The sequence below is a fragment of the Anastrepha ludens genome, chromosome 6, assembly GCF_028408465.1.
Source record: "Anastrepha ludens isolate Willacy chromosome 6, idAnaLude1.1, whole genome shotgun sequence".
NCBI lineage: Eukaryota > Metazoa > Arthropoda > Insecta > Diptera > Tephritidae > Anastrepha > Anastrepha ludens.
This window is the reverse complement of record NC_071502.1, coordinates 68,859,234-68,879,337: the sequence shown is the minus strand read 5'-3', so window position 1 is coordinate 68,879,337 and position 20,104 is coordinate 68,859,234. Positions and strand designations below refer to the sequence as shown.

At 35.3% G+C, this 20,104-nt stretch overlaps 1 protein-coding gene across 17 annotated transcripts in view; it reads right to left on the bottom strand.

The window, feature by feature from the left end:
• LOC128867812 (transient receptor potential cation channel trpm) overlaps positions 1-20,104 on the bottom strand; it is a 319,297-nt gene that overhangs the window by 95,471 nt on the left and 203,722 nt on the right. For all 17 annotated transcript variants that reach the window (XM_054109329.1, XM_054109326.1, XM_054109325.1 and 14 more), the window contains 5 exons: positions 15,938-16,094; positions 9,278-9,425; positions 8,293-8,479; positions 7,913-8,069; positions 5,476-5,577 (listed from right to left, as the gene is read on the bottom strand). In XM_054109329.1, coding sequence (XP_053965304.1) covers positions 5,476-5,577; positions 7,913-8,069; positions 8,293-8,479; positions 9,278-9,425; positions 15,938-16,094 — 751 coding nt within the window. The remainder of the gene's footprint in view (positions 1-5,475; positions 5,578-7,912; positions 8,070-8,292; positions 8,480-9,277; positions 9,426-15,937; positions 16,095-20,104) is intronic.

Genomic DNA, 20,104 nt, shown 5'->3' with positions numbered 1-20,104 from the left:
AAATTTAACTTTTTAGAACTGCGCTAACCGCAAACCTCAAAACAAAAGGGTCTAAAATGAAAAGCCAAACCAACAAAATTAAATTTAAAGAAGAACGATACTACAAATATTTTGTCGCCTACGAAAACCAGACAATATTGTTAAGTTTAACAACAGCAAATATTATAATAAGAAAAAATTAACCCCAAGAAAAAAAGGATTGCATGGTAATGCTAACCTGCACCCTCATCAACATCAATATTACCAGCTACTAAAAAAACACTCAAAAAAACAAAAATGCTGCCAATAACATCATCACCGTCATCACCATCAAAATGTAGTTAGATCAGCATTTGTTTTAGCGAAGGACCCCACTTTTTGACTTTAAGCTCTGAAATAAAGTGAGCAGAAAAGGGAACGAAAATTGCTACAAAATAAGTGATAATAAGCACCAAATAAGAAAATGGCAAGCGGTAAAAGGAATTTAGGTAGCTTTTATGCTTCAGGAAAATTGGAATAAAAAGTATAAAACAAAGAGCAAAGGGTGCATCAGTATATATACACATAAACGTTGAAAGAGAAGACACGAAAACGAAGCACGGGCAAATTTTAAATACAATTAAAGAAAACAGTTAGGGGAATTACGCGTCTGCGGCCCACATGTAGAAGGGGAGCGGTAAAGAAATAAAATAAATTGCACCACAGCGAAGTTATACAAATCTATTGCATAAAAGCTATAAACGGAGGAAAAACAATTATTCGCTTACTGCTACCCGGTGGCGTATGAGTGATTTGCAATATTGAAATCATCACAAATTATTCATGAGCATTAAGAATGCGTCAATATGTGCACAAATGTGGTAGATGCAGAGCAGCCATAAACATCTGCTGAAGTCCTAGCACATACGTTTTCTGCGAGACTAAAAATAGCTGAGATATTCAACGTTTTTTACACGCATACGTACTACTTATGCACGTACATGCAGTATAACATCCATAATGTTAGTTTTGGAGCTGTAGCTGTAAATATACAGGGTGGGCCAAATAAGACCTACTAATGTTAAACACAAATAACTTTAGCAATAATCATTTATTTTGGTTAATTGTTTTTATACATTTGGCTCACCCTGTACAGAGAACATACATTTCATGCACTCCCTAAGTGCTAAGAGAATTTAAGTTTCTCTCAAGTCACCTGATTTACATACATTTTATGGAAATTATCTATGAAATATTACATCAGAACACCACCATCAGTCCACCATTTTTCTCGATACAAAGATTGGCTCTTTTTAACGCGTTTTCCATTACACCACATAATGTTTCTGGTTGAAGGCTCAGTATTTCGTCTCGAATATTTTGCTTCAGCTGTCTAATAGTCTCTGGTTTAATAAGATACACTTTATCTTTTAAATATCCCCATAAAAAGAAGTCACGCGCAGTCAAATCTGGCGAACGACGTGGCCAAGGGAAATCTGAATTTTTGGAAATCACACGTTCGCCAAAAATTTCACGCAGCAGGTCCATACTTTGCCTAGCCGTGTGCGCAGTTGCTCCATCTTAGGATACTGCTCCGACGTTGACCGCAAAAAGTTTTCAATCAATGTTCTGTAAGAAGCTCCTGAAATCGATTCCGACGTTTCATCCTCATTTTCGAAGAAATATGGACCGATAACGCTAGTGGCCATAACACCGCACCAAACAGTATATTTAGATGGGTTCAACTGATGTTGGTGTGTTGCCCTTGGATTTTCAGAGCACCACAATCTACAGTTTTGTTTGTTGACAAGACCATTTAAATGGAAATGCGCTTCATCCGACATATGCCGATATTTACGCTGCGTTAAAACAACTGATCGTTGACAAGTATAGAAAAAGTCGATCATTTTAACGCGTTGTGTTGTACGGTAGGGTTCCAAAATAAATTTCCAACAATTCAAATATAACTTACAAAAAAATAAAAATAAATATGTCAAAAAATAAAAAAAATTATTTGTGCTAAACATTAATAGGGCTTATTTGGCTCACCCTGTACATAGAATATACATTTCATGCACTCCCTAAGTGCTAAGAGAATTTAAGTTTCTTTCAAGTCACCTGATTTACATACATATAACAAAAAAACTATTTTGTCAGTATCAGTAAAAAGAAAAACGTAGCCTAAAGCTTTCCTCTTTAATTTATCGTATTTTCGATGGACACTTTGGCTACCGAAAAATACGTGCCGGCCTTGTTTGGCACGAACTGAACTTAATCTGATCAGTCGATGCTTATAACTAAATTTCTAACTAAAATTAGCATTTTAGCTGTGAAGCACTCATCCTTGAGTGATTCAGCAACGAATAATATCTGTCTTACCAGAAGAAGTAATTTGCTATTCATGATAGCAGGCCATCAAATCTTAAAGACTTGCATCGACTCTCAGTCAATCACTTTTAAATACTCATTTCGTATGATTTAAGACTGCATAAATCGTTTTGTAATATTGACTTGAATCCCGGGATTCTGACCTTTTCTTTATTTCAGAAAATTCCGGGACTAGGGTTTATTGAAAATATCTTTTTCCATTAGATGCTATTAGTCAAATTTTCATTACAAAAATTCTACTTTTTGAGGAAAGGAAAGCTTTAATTGTAACATAGATTGAGATTTGTGTTTTTAGAGTGCGAAAGAATCACAGACAAAAATTACCGACGCTCACAGCAGTTAGCTTCAAGGACAAATTATAAAGGCATTTGACTAGCCGTTCAATTTATTTTAAATTTAACTGAGAGATAATTTTTTATTTGATTAATGAAACCAAGCATCAATGCTTTAATTTTTTTAAGATCACAGATCAAAACAAACTGTAATTTAGTCTGAAAAAATTAATATAAACCGATAAATATTTTAATGCAGCAATTTATATACTTCGTTTAATATCTCGGAATCATAAAATGATATCCCGAAAATCCCGGTATCATCAAAATTCTGAAAATTGACATGTGTGGTGCAGGATATGCCTATGATACCCTTGCATGCAGAATTACATACATTTGAAAAGCGCTTGATCATTTTTTAGTGGTTGTACTTAAACCATTTAAGTTAGTTTCCCGCCCCACTAAAAAATAAAATTTTCAACACTAACGTAAAATCCAACCTTACCACATGTTTGTAAGTCACAGAATTCTGCCCGCGAAGAGGAAAAGTGTGTGCAGATTTTCGTAAATAGTACTGGCCGCATAGCCGGCAATAAAAACGGCTATTTTCAGGTCCTTAATGAATCAATTTCCGATCAGAAATAAAAGTAACATGGCCACAAAAGCCACATAGCGACATTGCCAGGAATCATTAAGGCAGCTGAACGGAGCATGCAACTAAATTGGAGCAACTGCGTTTAAGTAAGGGGTAAGGGAGGTAAGAAAAGCAGCCACCGACAGAACATCATTGAAAATTCTTTTAGCGCGCCTTTATTTTTCCACGGGACAATAGAAATTGATGCATATGATATACATATGGATCTATGAAAATTTCTTCAAAAGAGTATCAGTCCGTTGGAAAGCATATGAGTCGTAGATGCTTTGTGTATAACACTTTTTTCAGCTGGGCGTTGCCATCTGATTGTATTTAAGAGATATAAGTAATTTAAAAAAGTAAACAGTGCCAATTCCGTGGGTTTTTAAAAAAAAAAAAATAGTTGTCAACAAAATTATTTGATAGTATTGCCACCCGAATTTTAATGCAAAAATAACAATTTATCACAGATGTGGCCAACAAATGAAAGGTGTGCAAACTAGCTTTAATAAAAAAATATTTGTAGAGGTGCTGCCAGTTATTTGTTACAAATTAATTGACTACGAAAAAATATATAATATATAGGTATATCGCCATGGTACAATATAATTATAAATTAATTATAAATTTTAAAGAAACATTTAGATTATAAACAAAATTTAATGAATAAATCGAGAATTAATATTATTGGAGTATAGCGCTGCCACCTAATTCTTAAACCGATAATGGTGTATAATAGCACAGATAAATTTATTATTAGGAAATTAGAGTCGCACAAATTGTTACTGAGAACGTTTTAATAAAACCCACTCCTTTACTAAATAATAAAAAAAAATATTATGCTTTGTCTGTTTTATATACTGCAGCCACCTAGTTCAGAAGAGCCGAGGTGATGGACGTACGACGTCATTTGCAAAAATTACAAATCTTCCGATAGGGTTATTAGTTTCGCGCCACCGTGTATACGCTTAGATTTAAGCAAAAAAATTGAAGGAGCAATTTGTCGGCAGCTATCCTAAATTTTTCCTAAAATTTGTCCATTATTTTTTAATTATTTCTTTTCTAATTTAAACTCCATTTCATGCATTAAATAAATATATTCATCTTGTTTTATGTGGTAGGCATATAAGTAGGTACACATGTTTGCGAATATAACATATTTAATTGAAAAAGTTTCAATTAAGCTTTCCGTAGTTCCTTGAAATCCAGAAGCTTTCTGCCAATTCTGACACTCAAATGGAACGCACTACAATTTGACCTCGAGCAAAATCACCATTTTCAATCTAAGCATGAAACTATTCACAGACTAAATCGCACAAAGTTCAAATATTTTTGAAAGGCAAATTAAATTTCAAACAATTTTGGTAAGCTCCACACAAGTGCGATGGCATTTACTTCATTTGCTGCAAATTACGTTGAATTCATAGTTCAAGCGCAACCTTATGAAGAGCCAATTTTCGCACAAAAGGCCTGCAAAATAAGCGAATGGAGAAAATGTGTATGCCGTTGAGAGTAATTAAAGCATGCACATGCATACATATCCATACCCGCATACGCGTACACACCATTTAGAGATGTACAAACTTCAGTAGGCCAAGAGTAGTGGAGCATTCAAGGCACCTTTAAATTAATCCAGTGCACCGAAGCACAAAGTCAACAACTCAGATTAACACAGGGGCACTCTCAGTATGGTATGTTTATACTGAAACACACACACATACAGAGCTCTTCACAAAGTCGCATAAGCACACAGCTGTGAACATCAACACATCCGTTGAACAGCCAAGTCAGCCAAAGTAATTCGGTTTTACAGTTCACACCATTAAGGGGCGGGTGGATATCATGGACATTTGGGTGGAGTAAAGTGTGTCCGAGTCAAATGACTGACCTATTAACCCATCAAATGGGAAAACAAACAAGTAGCGAAAGTGAAACAGAGGAACAGGATAAAGCGTACACAGCTTCCAACAAGCGTAATTAAATTTTTGGCACTGAAATACAAAATAATAAGGTAAGCAGTCGCAAATGTTGTTTATTTTTCCCATTTTTGTTTCTTTGCTATGGAAAGTTGCACTGTCAACTCGCTTTGCTGCGCTACTAAACCTATTTTGTAATGCGTTGCTAATACAAAAATTTGTAATTGCTGCAAACTGCTTATATTCTTCACACATCAACAAACTCAAAACATTACACATTTTGTATCATACAACACTATGTACTCACCGATACGCGCCACCCATTAATTTGTTGATAACTAAACCGATATCGTGTAATGTGTAGACGTATCCCTTGGGTATGTGTGGACGTACATCGCGTAAAATGTAACTGTAAATAAATAATATGGAGAAAGATATTAAAATTTAAGGCAAAATGTGATTTATCAAAAATTAATTTTATGAAATGTTATACAAAAATGAAGTTTCGGTTGCCCTACTCTTAAGATTTCAAAAAAATTTCAATTCAAATCACCTGAAATACCACCCTTTTATCGGGGAATATGGCAATATACCTCGGTGTTCCGCCCCGAGGTCTAAGCAGTTCTTAAGGCTAAGAGCTAAGCAAAGAAGAAGTAGAGGAAATAAGCAGGCTAAACTCAAGTCAAAGACTTAATTACTAAATATTTCCTGGTTTAACTAAGCACTCCATAATGTAGATCATGGGTCCATTGAGTTGATAAACAAAATATAATTCCTTACTTTAGCTGCCAGATAACATAAAAGTACCTAAACCTTTAAGGTGGCGAAGGTGGCCTCTAACCAAGCCATTTTGTGATGTCTTCAATGTAATATCTCAAACATAAATGATTAACTATTCTAATTATGGTACTTGCAGAATAACCTTTATAATTTCTTGGTCCACAAGGAGATACGCTCATCACTCGATCCTTTGGTTCTCGAAATTATCATCAGAAATAGGTGGCTATTCTACTCAGCGATGACTGGAAGCTACCATGTGAGCTAAATTCGTAAAGCCTTCTATCGAAAAAGGTCTAGCTAGGGGTCTGGTCTCACTGAGTGGATGGGACTGCGCGATTTTATGCAGCAGATGGCTGTTGCTTTTTCATATTTCTTCAGGCAATGAAATGTGTTCGATATCAGTACATGGCAAAACCATCGGTTGAGGAAAAGGAAGCGGCGTAATAGTTTGAGAGAGTCTACTCAAAATTTGCCACTAAATTTTCCACTCTATAAAAGTCAATATGGTCAACTTGCGAATCTTTCAAAAATCTTCATTATCAAATTTATTTATTCAACTAAGTCTTAGAGCCTTCCATATTAATCTTTCTGATAAGTGGATTGCAGTACGTTGAAATAATCACACATTGCAATTAAAATAAACAAAAATAAATCGGGTACTTTTTCCCCCGGGCCCGGAGTTTTCAGAGGGGCCCGGACTCGAGATTATGCGTATTTATATGAATTAGACATCATTGGAAAGGGCCCGCATTTGCAATTTTCCCCCGGGCCCGGATATGCTCTCTACGGCCCTGAGCCCGGGTGTTCCTGAATACAATTCACCTACTTCTAGCCTACTATTTTTCATCAGAGATAGTGCTTTGCTGACTTCAAATGATGACCAGATCCGCAGATGGAAGGAACAATTTGAAGGAACGAGCAATATTGCTCTTAGCAGTATACCTAGCTTTGAAGTGAGCAGCACAACAACAACCAGCAATAAATAACAATATCCTGCCACAGCCTAGCGGAGATCAAGAATGCATTTAAGAAGTTGAAGCTCAACAAAGCGGCGGGCGAAGATGGCATAATCCTAAACTAATGACAGCCGACCCGCAAATATTAGCGGAAATTCCTCATCCCCACATCACCGCCGCAAGGAGCAATGAAAAGCTGCCTCCGTCCTGGACAAAAGGCATCATAGTGAAGCTGCCCAAGAAAGGCAAGTCACGCAGCTGCGGCAACTGGCGAGGAATAACCCTAGTTAACACCAACTACAAAATTGTAGCCGTAATCATACAAAGCAGGCTCAGAGATATCGAACGCTCCTTAAGAGACAAGCTAGCTAGGTTTTCGCCTTCACCGAAGCTGTGTTGACCAAGCGAATCAATTGAGGGGCGCTCCTCTGCTGTTCGTAGACTTTAAGAAAGCGTTCGACACTATCAAAGCGAAACATGGCTGGTCTCTAACGCCATCACACAGAGGCTACAATCCTTCATCAACAAATGTCTCCGCATCATCTACAGAATATTCTGCACAAATACCATCAGTAATGACGCAATGTGGAGATTAACGAACGATGAACCTATCCTTAGGCAAATCAAACGCAGAAAGTGGCGATGGATAGGTTACACATTGAGAAAACGACCAGATACCATCAAGCGAATGCCATTGGACTGGAACCGGCAAGGGAGAAGAGGTCGCGGTCGACCAAAAAACACTTGGAGAAGGTTGATGCTGCGCGAACTAGCAGATGCCAACATCAAAAACATGCAAAAACAACAGCACAGAACCGTGTACGATGGAAGAGTCTTGCCGAGGCCCTATGCTCCCGAGAGGAGTGAAAAAGGAAAAATAAATGTGTCACTTCAACAAGCTGTTTTAGTAGTTTCACTTTTCAAAAATTACCAAAGACACAATACTCAGTTCAAAATAAATATTAAGTAGATACACACGCATACACATGTACGAATGTATTGCCTTACCCTAAAGTATTGGCTGGACCATGTTTTGTATTATACAATTCCTCAAGGCGTGGTATTGTCAAAAATTTCTTCATTGATACACCATTTTCCAATAGTAATTTCACAAAATCGATTCTGTCATGTTCGAGTGCTTGCATCATCGCTTCATCCAGAGCGCCTAAAATGAGGCAATGAAAAGAAAACCCAAAATGAGTAAAGATATTAAAAATTTATACAACTGAATAAACATCTCCCCAAATTTGAATTAACGTTTTTTTTTCAATTTAGAAAATGGGAATTTCAAAAATTTACCAGGAGATAAGCAATAACTACTAATTCCAACACATACACACTTTATCTATCGGCGCATTTAAATTTCAATGAGGAAAGCAACGACTTACCATGCGGCCATTCCTGCCCGTAGACAAAAATTTCGCTGCGAGCAATATCGACGCGATTCCATGTCAACGCCAAACTCAGCTGTTCCGGTGGGCTCAAGTGCTGGGACTTGAAGAGCGCCGTCAATATGGTTTGATCCAATTCCTGTGTCTCGCCTTCGGGCTTCTCTTGTATACGAAAAACGGTTATCTGTGTATTTGGAAATCGAAATGTAAGAAAAGTATTTAGTTGATTTTTTCCTTGTGTTTTTTCAGGCTGCTATTTTGGGTAGAATAAGGTGGAGAATTTTGATGAAGTAAAGCACAAACTGCAAATAAGATTGAAATTGGGATTCAGATTGAAATTGAGTGTGAGAAGGATCACAGGAAATGTTGGCATGTCATCGTTAATTTTCTTTCTCGTCGAACTTTTTGTGTTATGATATTTTTTTCTATGATTTTTCACTGCTCTGTTGCCATCAGTCTTGCATATGCGAGTATACATATGTATATGGCAACGCATTTAACTTCGACCTCCTGCCTGGATATCAATTAATTTCAGTTTACCCAGTTTCTTTTTTTGCTTTTTATTCAATTGAAATAATTACTCATGGGTACCCGTTGTTTTCTCAATTTGCCATTTTTCGATTAAAGCACTTCCAACAGTATTCAAAGGCTGAACAGTTTTGCGATTTTAATGTAAATTGTGTTACCGAAATTTTATTCGATTTATCCTAATCACAAAATATGCAGACACACCCGCAGAGTATTGAACGCGAATGAAAGTCAAGAGACTTTAATATTTGCCTATTTTGCGTTAATATTCATATGGAAAAATGTGGTCAGCGACGGAAAGGTCGCAGTGAAGACTACGCATATCTCTAAGCATTCCAACAGGACTAGACAGCAGCGACGAAGTGGAATGCCAAAAACCACAAAGGAAAGCGATTGGCAAAGATGCTTTAAAAGGCAACAGACAATCTACATCCCCACGTACGCACATACTTACCAAATTTTTGCTTCGTGTGCATTGCAAAAGTTCCTGGTAAAGTTTTTCCGCTTGATCAAAACCGACTTCGAAAGTTTTTTGTATAGTAGTAATTAAATAATCTCGCATGGACTCCAAAACTGGCTGCTCTTCGCCATCGGAGGCGTATCTGAAGAAATGTTGAAGTGAAATTGGAAAAAAAAAATTTTTTGGTTTTTAAAGCTTTTTATGTGTGTATTTTAAAAGTAATTTGATGACATATTGAAAGCTAGTATCACGTAATTTTCTCCAATTAATTTAGTTTTTACACATGCAAACTGAATTGTATATATGAATACAAGTATATATGCATTATACGTGCGCAGTTAGAAATACGAATGCTTAAATTAAAAAAAGCTGCGATGTATGCCAAGCGCAGTAAGGGCAAGTTTATCATTTGCACCGACTGTAGCTCATGCATTGAAGCTGTTTAATCCCCACTCAATGATCAAAATGAAATAAATATCATCAGCAATATACTATTAACCTCTCCCAGGAAAATCAGACTGATGTGGACTCCCTGGACACGGGGAAATCAAAGGCAACGAGAATGCAGACACTGTCGCCAAAAGCGCTGCGATGACTCCATCTGTAATGTTCAATTACACAACAAAAAGAGATATTCTCGCTGCAATTGCAAGGCAGAGATACAGACAGCTAATTGTCGACTGGAAAATGTACTAACATCACTAGTCTGATATCAATCCATCCAGAACAAAACGCAATGTTCCCACTGACATTCCTATTCCAAAGATAAAACCTTTCATCCGTCTACGCCTCGGACAGACCATTTAACACATGGGCATATTTTTCTACGTGCCCCTCCTAGCAAATGCCCATTTTGCGATGAGTATGCATTGATAATACACATATTGGTAAAATGTCAAGACATTGACACACTCCGACACGAAAACTTTGGCGCAATCGACCCTCTCAATCTTCAGAGAGAGATAACCACTGGAAATATAAATAAACTGTCTATGTTTCTGAAATAGACTGATCTATTAAGACGAATATAATATCAATCACCAGTCCATTATAAACCTACTATTAATTTAGAGACAGCCGAAGGCCTTTGTTGCTAGCGCTGCTAAGCAATTGTTTGTTAAATAATTTATTATTGTACAAATGTAAAAAAAAAAAAAATATTGTACATAAATAAATAATAAATTATAATCGGGTGAATCAGTTTCTCTTCAAATTTAGAGGTTCAAATCAACAACAAACCACACGCAATTCTTATTTCAAAGTCCTTATTTTAACTCAGCACTAATCAGGTTTAGTAAATATTTCCCATTATTATAATCATTTTGAATGCTGCGTTTTTTTGTTCGCTGTGTATTAGACATGCGAACTATCGATATCAATAATTATGGCTTGACAGTTGAGAACGAAAACTGACTTACCATTTCGGTTCAGTAAGGTTTGGCAAGTCATTATGAATTCTTTAGCCCTTCCAAATTGTGGAAATTCATTCATGGAGCGAAGTGTTGAAGAAAACGCCGATATGCCAATTTGCCGTCGTTTTCAACATGTTGGCTTTTGTCCTTCGACTACGTGGAAAATTTTACGTAAAGATCTTGGCTTACGTGCCTATAAAATACAGCTCGTGCAAGAACTGAAACCAAATGACCATCGGTTCCATTTCATTTTTTTGTTATTGGGCTAACTTAGATTTATTAGATTTACCTTATTATTATTTCTTGGAAAAAGTAGTCAAAAATTTGATTGATCGAATGACCATATAATTCGTAGCCACGGCGGCCATATGCCGGAAATCATATTAAAACAATAAATACCATGAAATTATCTACCAAATTATAATAAAAAAAAATTAGATCCAACAATATTTCTGGTTTGCAGTATCATTTCAGGTTCTTAAGCTCTTAGAAAACTCCCGGGCATTTGGTGGTGTGATATAATATAGCAAAAGCTCCAGATCTAGAGATATACCGTAAATAGTTTGCAGAAAACATGATTTTGGCTGTTTCTCGGGCGTCATTGGGATGGAAATTTTGGCAATCTATCAAGCTAGAAGGTGTTGTTACAAACCTTATTTACGAGTATACACGTGAACGAACCTCATGTAATGCACATTTATGAACAAAATTTTGTGTCTGTGCATTTTGGTGCAACTTAGTCTCAAGCATACCACAGAATACAAAATGACCTCTGTCCGAAAAGTACATGTTTATTTATTTATATACGAAAAATAAAATTGAAGTACTTATTTGAGATTTTGAAATCAAAGATTTTTAACGCCGTTAGACTTATTCTCCTTAAATGAAAACCCAAATTAAAGGTTTTAGTTTTTTTCTGTCTATCTATCCGTTTGTTCAGACTACTCGAGATTTTCACTTACAAAATCATGTTAGGATTTACTAATTGTTTTTTGTTTTCTACTAACAACTTTCAGTCCAAACTGTTTAAAAGCACCCCCGTAATTTTCCAAGATAGGTTATGTGCATGGAGAAGACATTAAATTATTTTATTGCCGAGAAGAGAAGATATTTAGGGTTATGAAGAGCAAACAAAACGAATAAAAAAATTTGAATAAAAAATTGGTTTAAAAAAATTTTTCTAATATATATTAAATATTACAATAAAAATTCTGAAAACACTTATATCAACTGTGATCTGTCATTATGAATTCGTCAATATTCATAAAATTGCCACAAATTCGGAAGAAGAAGATCTTTTCCAAGTTAGGAACTCTCACAAGGATTTTAATAAATTAATAATATGCATTTTTATAATTTTCTGCCCTACGCTAAATAACAAATAACAAATGTGTCATCTCTGTTAACAAAATCCGGCTTCATATGTATACACCTGATACTTAGGTAATTAGGTTGTCCCATTAACACTAACATTTATTGCACGCGGCGTTCAAGAAAATTCCAAACAATTAAAATTAACAAACAAAAAAGATTGAGTTCAAAATCTTAGATATTCAAAGTAGCTTAGACCACAGGTTCAAGACCGCATTTGCATTGCCACGAAAACCACCCAGGGCTACAATGAATTCAGTTCAGTATGATGACACAAAAAATTTAATTAAATACTCTAATAAATAGCGAGTAACGAGTAGTGGCAACGGGTATCAGAAGTGACTAAAATATATAAGCCAATTTAAACCAAACAAACCTGAAACAGCCTGAATGCCGTAATTGCGAAAGAGCGGAAATTTTACTTAATTGGTACAAATTTCGTAATAAAACAGCAAGAGATATAAAAGTGTATGAATATTCTTGCTACGAAATCTGTCTCCAGAATGTTGACGTGATGTCAAGCAGACACAAGACAGGGTCAACAACATGATTGACAAGCAAGTCAGATCATCATCACTACCTTCTCCAGCACCATCACCGCCACCGCAGCTGCTGCCTGCATTGGAACAGTGGCAGGCAGGCGATCGAAGGTGTTGTTGCGTTATTTGGAAATTTAGTATGAAATATTTCGGCCTAAGCAGTTGTAATTAAATATGTTGATGCGTGCACAAGTCAAGTAGGACCAAGGCAAACGCTACTTAACCCAGTGCCAAATAGTTAGACAACAATGTAAACCACACCAACCGCTACCGCAACTGTACAAATGTCTAACAAGTCAAATAACAATTTTGCATTGCAAATGAATGGATGGAAAGTTATGTACATAGTTAGCAAAATTCGTCTCAGGGGTTTTGGTACACCAGACATACATACATATGCATGTTTAATAATTTTCTTTTCTGTGAGAAGAGACAAAATAAACTTAAAAGTTTGTCTTCTGAGGTGGAAGCAGTACGAAGTTTCTCAAGTGTGATTTGAATGGCATTCGCATATTCAGAAATACTAAGAAATTGATTTTTCTAAAAAATGTTCCAGGTCCCTTTTACTTTAGGGCTCTTGGTCTGGTCCAATTTTTGAGGCTGGTATACCTTTGTGAGAATTGAAAAAAATTCGCCCACATGCCACTCATTTCAAAGTAATACTCGTACGCTTAAGTATGTATCCGATGCGGTGAACGACGTTCACATCCACGGTCCAAGGTAATGGCTTTTAATTGAGATCGCATGTAAGAGAATCGCTACTGATAAAGAGAGAAAAGATACATAGGAAAAAAGATGCATAGCAGAAATAGATAAATATGAAAAATATATAAATACTGGGAGCGTACGTCTCAGTTCGTCCTCAATTTATTGTTTGCGTCTTGATGTGTGTCTACAAATGGAGTAATCCCCAATGATATTCCACCTTCAAGTCGCGGTTGGTTTATATGCGAAACTGTTTTATGATAAAAATACTCTGGAAGATTTTCCATTGCTTGTCGAAAGGCGACCGATATTTTTCTATTATATTTCATACCAACAGTAGGCTACGAATTCACAATCTCCAAATGGTAGTTACGCACTTCATCTACTCTGCAAAGGCTGCTGTTAGTGATAACAAAGAATCGTATACTTCAAAGTGTATTTCTGCCATGAAAAAGCTCTTCATAAAAAAAGCCCAGCAAAAACACTTTGTACATTAGAATGTCCGGATAAAAAAAGAAGAAAATAAAAATAAAAGGAAAAACGTCGACTAGCTGACATGCAGTTGCAGGTAAAAACATACGACGATGGTGCGAATAGAACGGCTTTTCATCAATTCATTCACACGGCGACAGAAAAAAAGCACAAAGCACACAGCCTACTGATATTAACTCTAATAGATTCGCCTTGGCAGTGTTTAATATGAAGTTATGTACGACCCATTGAACAGATAGTAACAGAAGAGCAGTTGGTTTAATTTTGTCTCTATTTATTTGATCTCTGCGTTTAAATTACACTAAACTGTCACTATTTGTTAATATATTTTGGCCTTTTTAGGGACCAAAACCAAAAATTAAATATTTAGCTCTTGCTGTTTTTACTCCACGCATTTGAGAAAGGAAATTAAAAGAGGAGATTATATAATATCGCTTCCCAACATTTTATGGGCAATTTACGGAGAATTCATAAATTCTTTGAACCAAACAAAACCAAACAATTAGCCAATCAATTAAAAACCACCTGGACTTTCTGTAATTATGCAACTAACATCTTAAGGAGAGGGGGTAATCGATGTTGTATGCCAGTCAATGAATTAAGAGTCAGATGCAGAAAACAATTTTTTACAATACATTTTTTTTTAATTTTTCTCATAAGTTCGAGTACAAGAAAACTAAGTATTCATAATATTATAAAATTATATATTAATATATATTAAAATGACTTTAACTCCGTGAAAACTGGCATTTACATTGGTAAAAAAGTACGTAGTTGTTCCAAGCATACTTAAGAGAAGTTAAATGCGAAATCCCATTATGCTCACGAAAGTTCGAGACAAAAATATAGTTTTTGAAGTACCCGATGCCATCTTCATTTACCAGGTAATAAAATAATAATAAAAAATAATAGCTTTTAGCACGCACTGATTCCTCTACCTGCTCTCCAGACTTAGCACAGCAGTTTCGAAATGACCCCGAATAATCAAGCAGACCGAAAATTTAAAAAGGCTTTGCCACAAAAACGAGCTCGTTTATTTCAAAATTAATAATTTATATTTTAATATATACTAGGATCGCCGGTACGTCGAAATTTCGACGTTATATAAATACGGAGAGCCTGTCGTACCTTTTTTTAGTATTTATAGTCATAGAAAAAAGTTGAAACATATATAAATGGATAGCTTATGTTGAAACTTTTTACATGATATACCTATGTGAATAAATGTAGTAAAATTAAAAAATATCCCATTTTACCTACATTAAGCAATCCTATATTTGTGTATTTCAAATATCATAATTTTTTTTTATTTATGAATTGGAAACATTTAATTTCATCAATTACGGAAAAAAAATTTATTGTTTTTGAAAAACCATAATAAAAAACAATCATTAATTAATCCATGACCATCATATTTTTTGAATCAAATTTATAATAGTATAGATTCACAATATATTAGTTTCCAGTTGTTTTATCAAATTTTATATCATGAAATTACATATATATAATATCGTGATACATATTATATCATGATATATCATAATACAGGTAAAATAGTGTGATTAATATTGCCTCCACCTATTCACTTATGTCTCTATTTTAATACATTGTGCAAACCGTCTCCACATATGCTATCCATTGGTATATGTTTCCACTTTTTTCTCTGACTATAAATACTAAAAAAAAGGTACGACAAAATTTTGCTCTCCCTATTAATAGGTGTATAGATATAACGCCTGAAGTCAACCCACCTAAGAGCTTCATCGTTTCGATACTGATGAAATTTGATGGTTTACTACACAGTAGTCTGCCTAAGTGAAAGTGAAATATATTTTCTATAAGTTTGCGGCTCTTGCAATAAAAAAGTTTTAAATTTTCCAAAAAAAATTTTTTTGTTTAAATAAATAATTTACAAGAAGTAAATTGTCATTGGACACAAAGCTAAAAAGTTAAATAGAGGATCGTAACTTTGACAAAATTGCAGGTAGCCGTATTTTGCATAACCACATACATACATACATATATCTACGTACTAAATACACATACAATAACTACGCATATTTGGCATACAAACATACATTCTTAGAATTTTATACTTTTTGGGATAAAACTTGATGGGATGATGGTTGACTTACTTGTGCACAAACGCTATCAGATCGGCCGCACGACCCGAGCCGTCGCATACTACCACTGGCACTGGTGGCGTGTCGGTCACGTATTCTAACACCGCACGTACCGTATTTGTACCTCCTTCGATAACCAGACAGACGACCGGTGTGCTGGAATGTGTAACTGCAAAATAAGTACACAGAGAAAAAAAGAAAGTGAGATATGGGGGAGACACAATAATAAAAAGAAAAAAGCAAATCAGCGCAAAGTTGGAAATAGCACTCAAATAAATGGAGTTTCCCAGAAACCTAGAAAATTCGCTCAATTTCGACTCATGATCCAGTGCGCTGTTGACGGTTTCATGGAATATGGTATTGCTTGACAATTGCGGCAAGTATTGAAATGCGTGCAGCGTTTAGAGTCATATAATTGCATGCGGGCATAAATACCGCACCATACCATACCATAAATGCATGCAGAAATATTCTACACTCCAGCTGCATACATACATCATCGAGCATAGCAGCATAAAACCACGACTATTTTTGTCCAAATGCGTATGGATGCGTATGGCATTGCTTGGCAGCAGCTTATTATTTCTGATGACATATTCCATGTGTATGGATGCCTGCGTGTAGCTCGTAGTTAATGCAGCAGTGACTGTCACACATCACGTCAGAATGCGTATATGCAATAAGGACATGTTGAGTGCTTCGTATAGATACTGACAAATTGAGGGCATTCGTAGAAGGATAAAACATCATAATAACAAAAATATTTGCTTTAAACATTGCATACATTGCGCTTTTGAGGTCCTTTGTATTGTGGAAAGGACTTTATTTGCGATTAAATGCATACGCGTGTGATGTGGGCGCGATAGCAGGATGACTATTCTACGAATTGTAGCTGGGACACAAATTGGTAAAAAAAAAATTATTGTTGGGGATTTGAACTTTTTAAAACATAGCTTCTCTTCACGGGATGTCTGAAACTTATTAGAGAAAATTTGGAGAACTGCAATCCTAATAAATTCGAAAGGTAGAAGTCAGTAACATAAATAAAAAATTAATGCTCCCATTGGAATTGTAAAAAAAGAGCCTACGGTCATGCGACTTCTTCCGCAATTGTTCGAACATTTTTCGCGACTAGCTCTTGTTTGATCATACAACTATAAAATCATTATTTTTTAAAAGGCTGAATGGTTAAATTAATTTTTTATTTAATTTATTGCATTGTGGAACCTTTGTTTGTAGATAAACTGTATTAAGTTTTTCGTAAATATTGTCCATTTAGAGGCACATCTTGGCGCATTTCTCTTGTGTCATATGGATTCCAAAACGGAAAAAAACATTCTCGTCTTTTGAAGACGTAAAAATGCTGTTCAGCCAAACCGCTTCTTTACTTGCATATTATAGTGCCTTTATTTACGCCTGCGGATATAGCCGGTGTAAATATCATAAAATTTGGTGAAGTTCATTAGTAGCTTGTTACGGCTATCTACGAACGCAAATCAGCCCCCGTCGGCGCCGTCGTAAAAATGTATGGTCATCATCGTACCTAATCCCAAGGCTCCTTATTCCTTCCCATCTCATTTCTCCTCTCCCATGTGAGCCCTTTAGCTAGGGCAGCCATTTAACCTAACCTAACCTAAGGCAAACTAAAACACATTACGACCAGTATCTTTAAATTTGTAGTGTTAAGAGTTGAATTCATTTAATAATCTATCAAGTGGTGCATTTTCAGCGTGCTTAGTTTTGTAAACCTCAAACGACACTAGATTATTATGAGATAAAGATTTCATTGGAGCCTTAAGTCTTACGAGTTGTTGTAAGGAGGAACAGTCAATGGTTCTACTTAAAATATCATGGATGAACATCAGCCCGGATATACAATAGTTCTTCTAACAGTAAGGCCTAATAGATCTACCAGTTTCAAACGTTTCATTCAAGGCAAAGCGAATTTCATATAGTTCTTTCGAACACATTCAATTTTTTTTGAAAGAGTTTCAAAATATGGATTTCAGATTGTGACGGCGTTTCCCAATTGGATATTTTAAGGAATTGAATAAGCTCAAAAATCTCGGAAACAGAGATTGTAAAGTTTAAATCTTCAACAAATCATAGGCACCTTGTTAAGTACCAGCATTTTTTAAGAGAGTTTAATTCTTTAAACAAAATTCTTTATATTCTATATTCGCAGCTCGGAGCTAAGCATTATTTCCAATCCGAAGTTTTTTTTTGTAAATACTTAAAATTATAAAAAGTGTTGCTCCAGTTTACCCACTGAACTTTTTCTAGATGATAAATTTGTGCAGCCGCCTAGGATGCGACAGTTTTATTTGACAATTTGTTTAAGTCTAATTTCGCCCATTATGATAATGTTTCCGCAGATTTTTGCCTTCGTCTCTTCACTTTGGTTCTATAAGTCTGCCGTTAGAAGACATTAGTAATACTATTCTTAAACTAAAATCCTCTACACAAATAGATGCTTTTGGGTTTTCTGCAATTCTGTCGAAAATTGTCCAGCATTAGCTTACCCTTCAAGTTAATTTTTAATAAACCGTTTGGAAGCTTACAACAATAACGCATGTTGTCAAAAGTGGCCATAAAAATTAAATTAAAAACTATAGACAAACAGTCAACGTCAAAAAGAATTGTACTCCATATATTGACAAGTCTTGACTATTTATTTAGTAACTTTTTAATTTCAATTATTCAGTTACAAAAACACAGTTAATACTACAACAAAAACCACAAAAAGCAAAGTTTCAAACTTGGTAAAAAATTCGTAAGAATTCGGTAAAAAAGAATTACTGAAAAAATTTCAAGTTTACAATTTAAAGGCAATTAAATTTTGGTATAAGAAATAGCAAATTTTATGTAGGTCGAAAATCACACTGGTTTTTGAAACTTTTTTTCGATCACGGTCCGGTGCATTTTCACCATTTAATGCCTACTTTTTTTTAAATGGAAGAAAACATCCAACCCGTCAGCAGAAAAGAAATCGCTTGAAACTTGAACTTTATTATACGAAAATTCAATGGTATATAAAACTGCTCGCACTTGCTTCTGACGCTGAAAGTATATCTACGCTTTCAAAAATTCCCAAAATTTCTGCTTCGCAGTCAACGTCAAACAGTGGTGTGAAGTAAAATCTACTTATATTAATACTCCGTATTAGCATGGGCTTATTGCTAGAAACTCTACTGTTTTGGATTTGATTTTTCTCTGTCAAAGGTTTTTTTTTGTTTTTTTATCTCTAAAAATTTTACTTTGAATAGTTTTTTATTTTAGTTTTAAATGTATAAATTAATAATAAATAGCATTATAGGCATGCTTTTTTGTGTAGGGGTCTTTAAATTAAAAACTGTTTCACATCCTACACCATTTCTAATAATGGTTTACAAAGTACAACATAGGTCAAGGATCTTGGAGTTTTATTCGATACGAAATTTTCCTTCACTGTTCACTTTCATTTTATTCTTTCAAACTCGAGTTCGGTTCTAAGTTTCATGCGCCCCAACACATCTGAATTTTCTGGCCCGTATACCTAGAAATTGCTGTTTACGTATCTTGTTCGTTCTCACCTAGAGTACGCTGTTATCATTTGGAGACCTTACGACCAACTATCGATTAATAGAATAGAACGCGTTCACAAAATTTTTCTTAAGCAAGCATTACGTTCGCTCCGATTTGAGACCCCTGCTGTTCAATCCTTTCACTTTCGTTTATTTTCAGTGTTGTTAATGGCATCGTCGACTGTCCAGATCTACTTGAGTGGATAAGCTTTAATGTTCCCCAAAGAAGTCTTCGACAGTTTTACCCTTTTTATGGGGAAAACTTGAAGTCTAAATTTGTGAGTAATGCACCCACTGCTCGCGCACTTCGAGACTATAATTCCTTATGTAATACCAGTCTGCTTGATTTTGCATTATCCAGACCTAGTTTTGTAAAAACTTCAAATTTTTTATGAAATTGCTTGATAATATAATTATATTGATTGCTAATATTTTAGTTGCCAAATTTTGCTTGATTGGCATTGGGTTGCTGCATTTAAACACGGTCGTATAAGCCTTGAAGACGATCGACGTCAAGGACGTCCAAAAACAGCAACAACACCAGAAGTCTTAGAAAAAACAGGAAATCGTATTGGAAAATCGTCAAGTTACTGAAACAAATTTAGTAGAAGCCCTA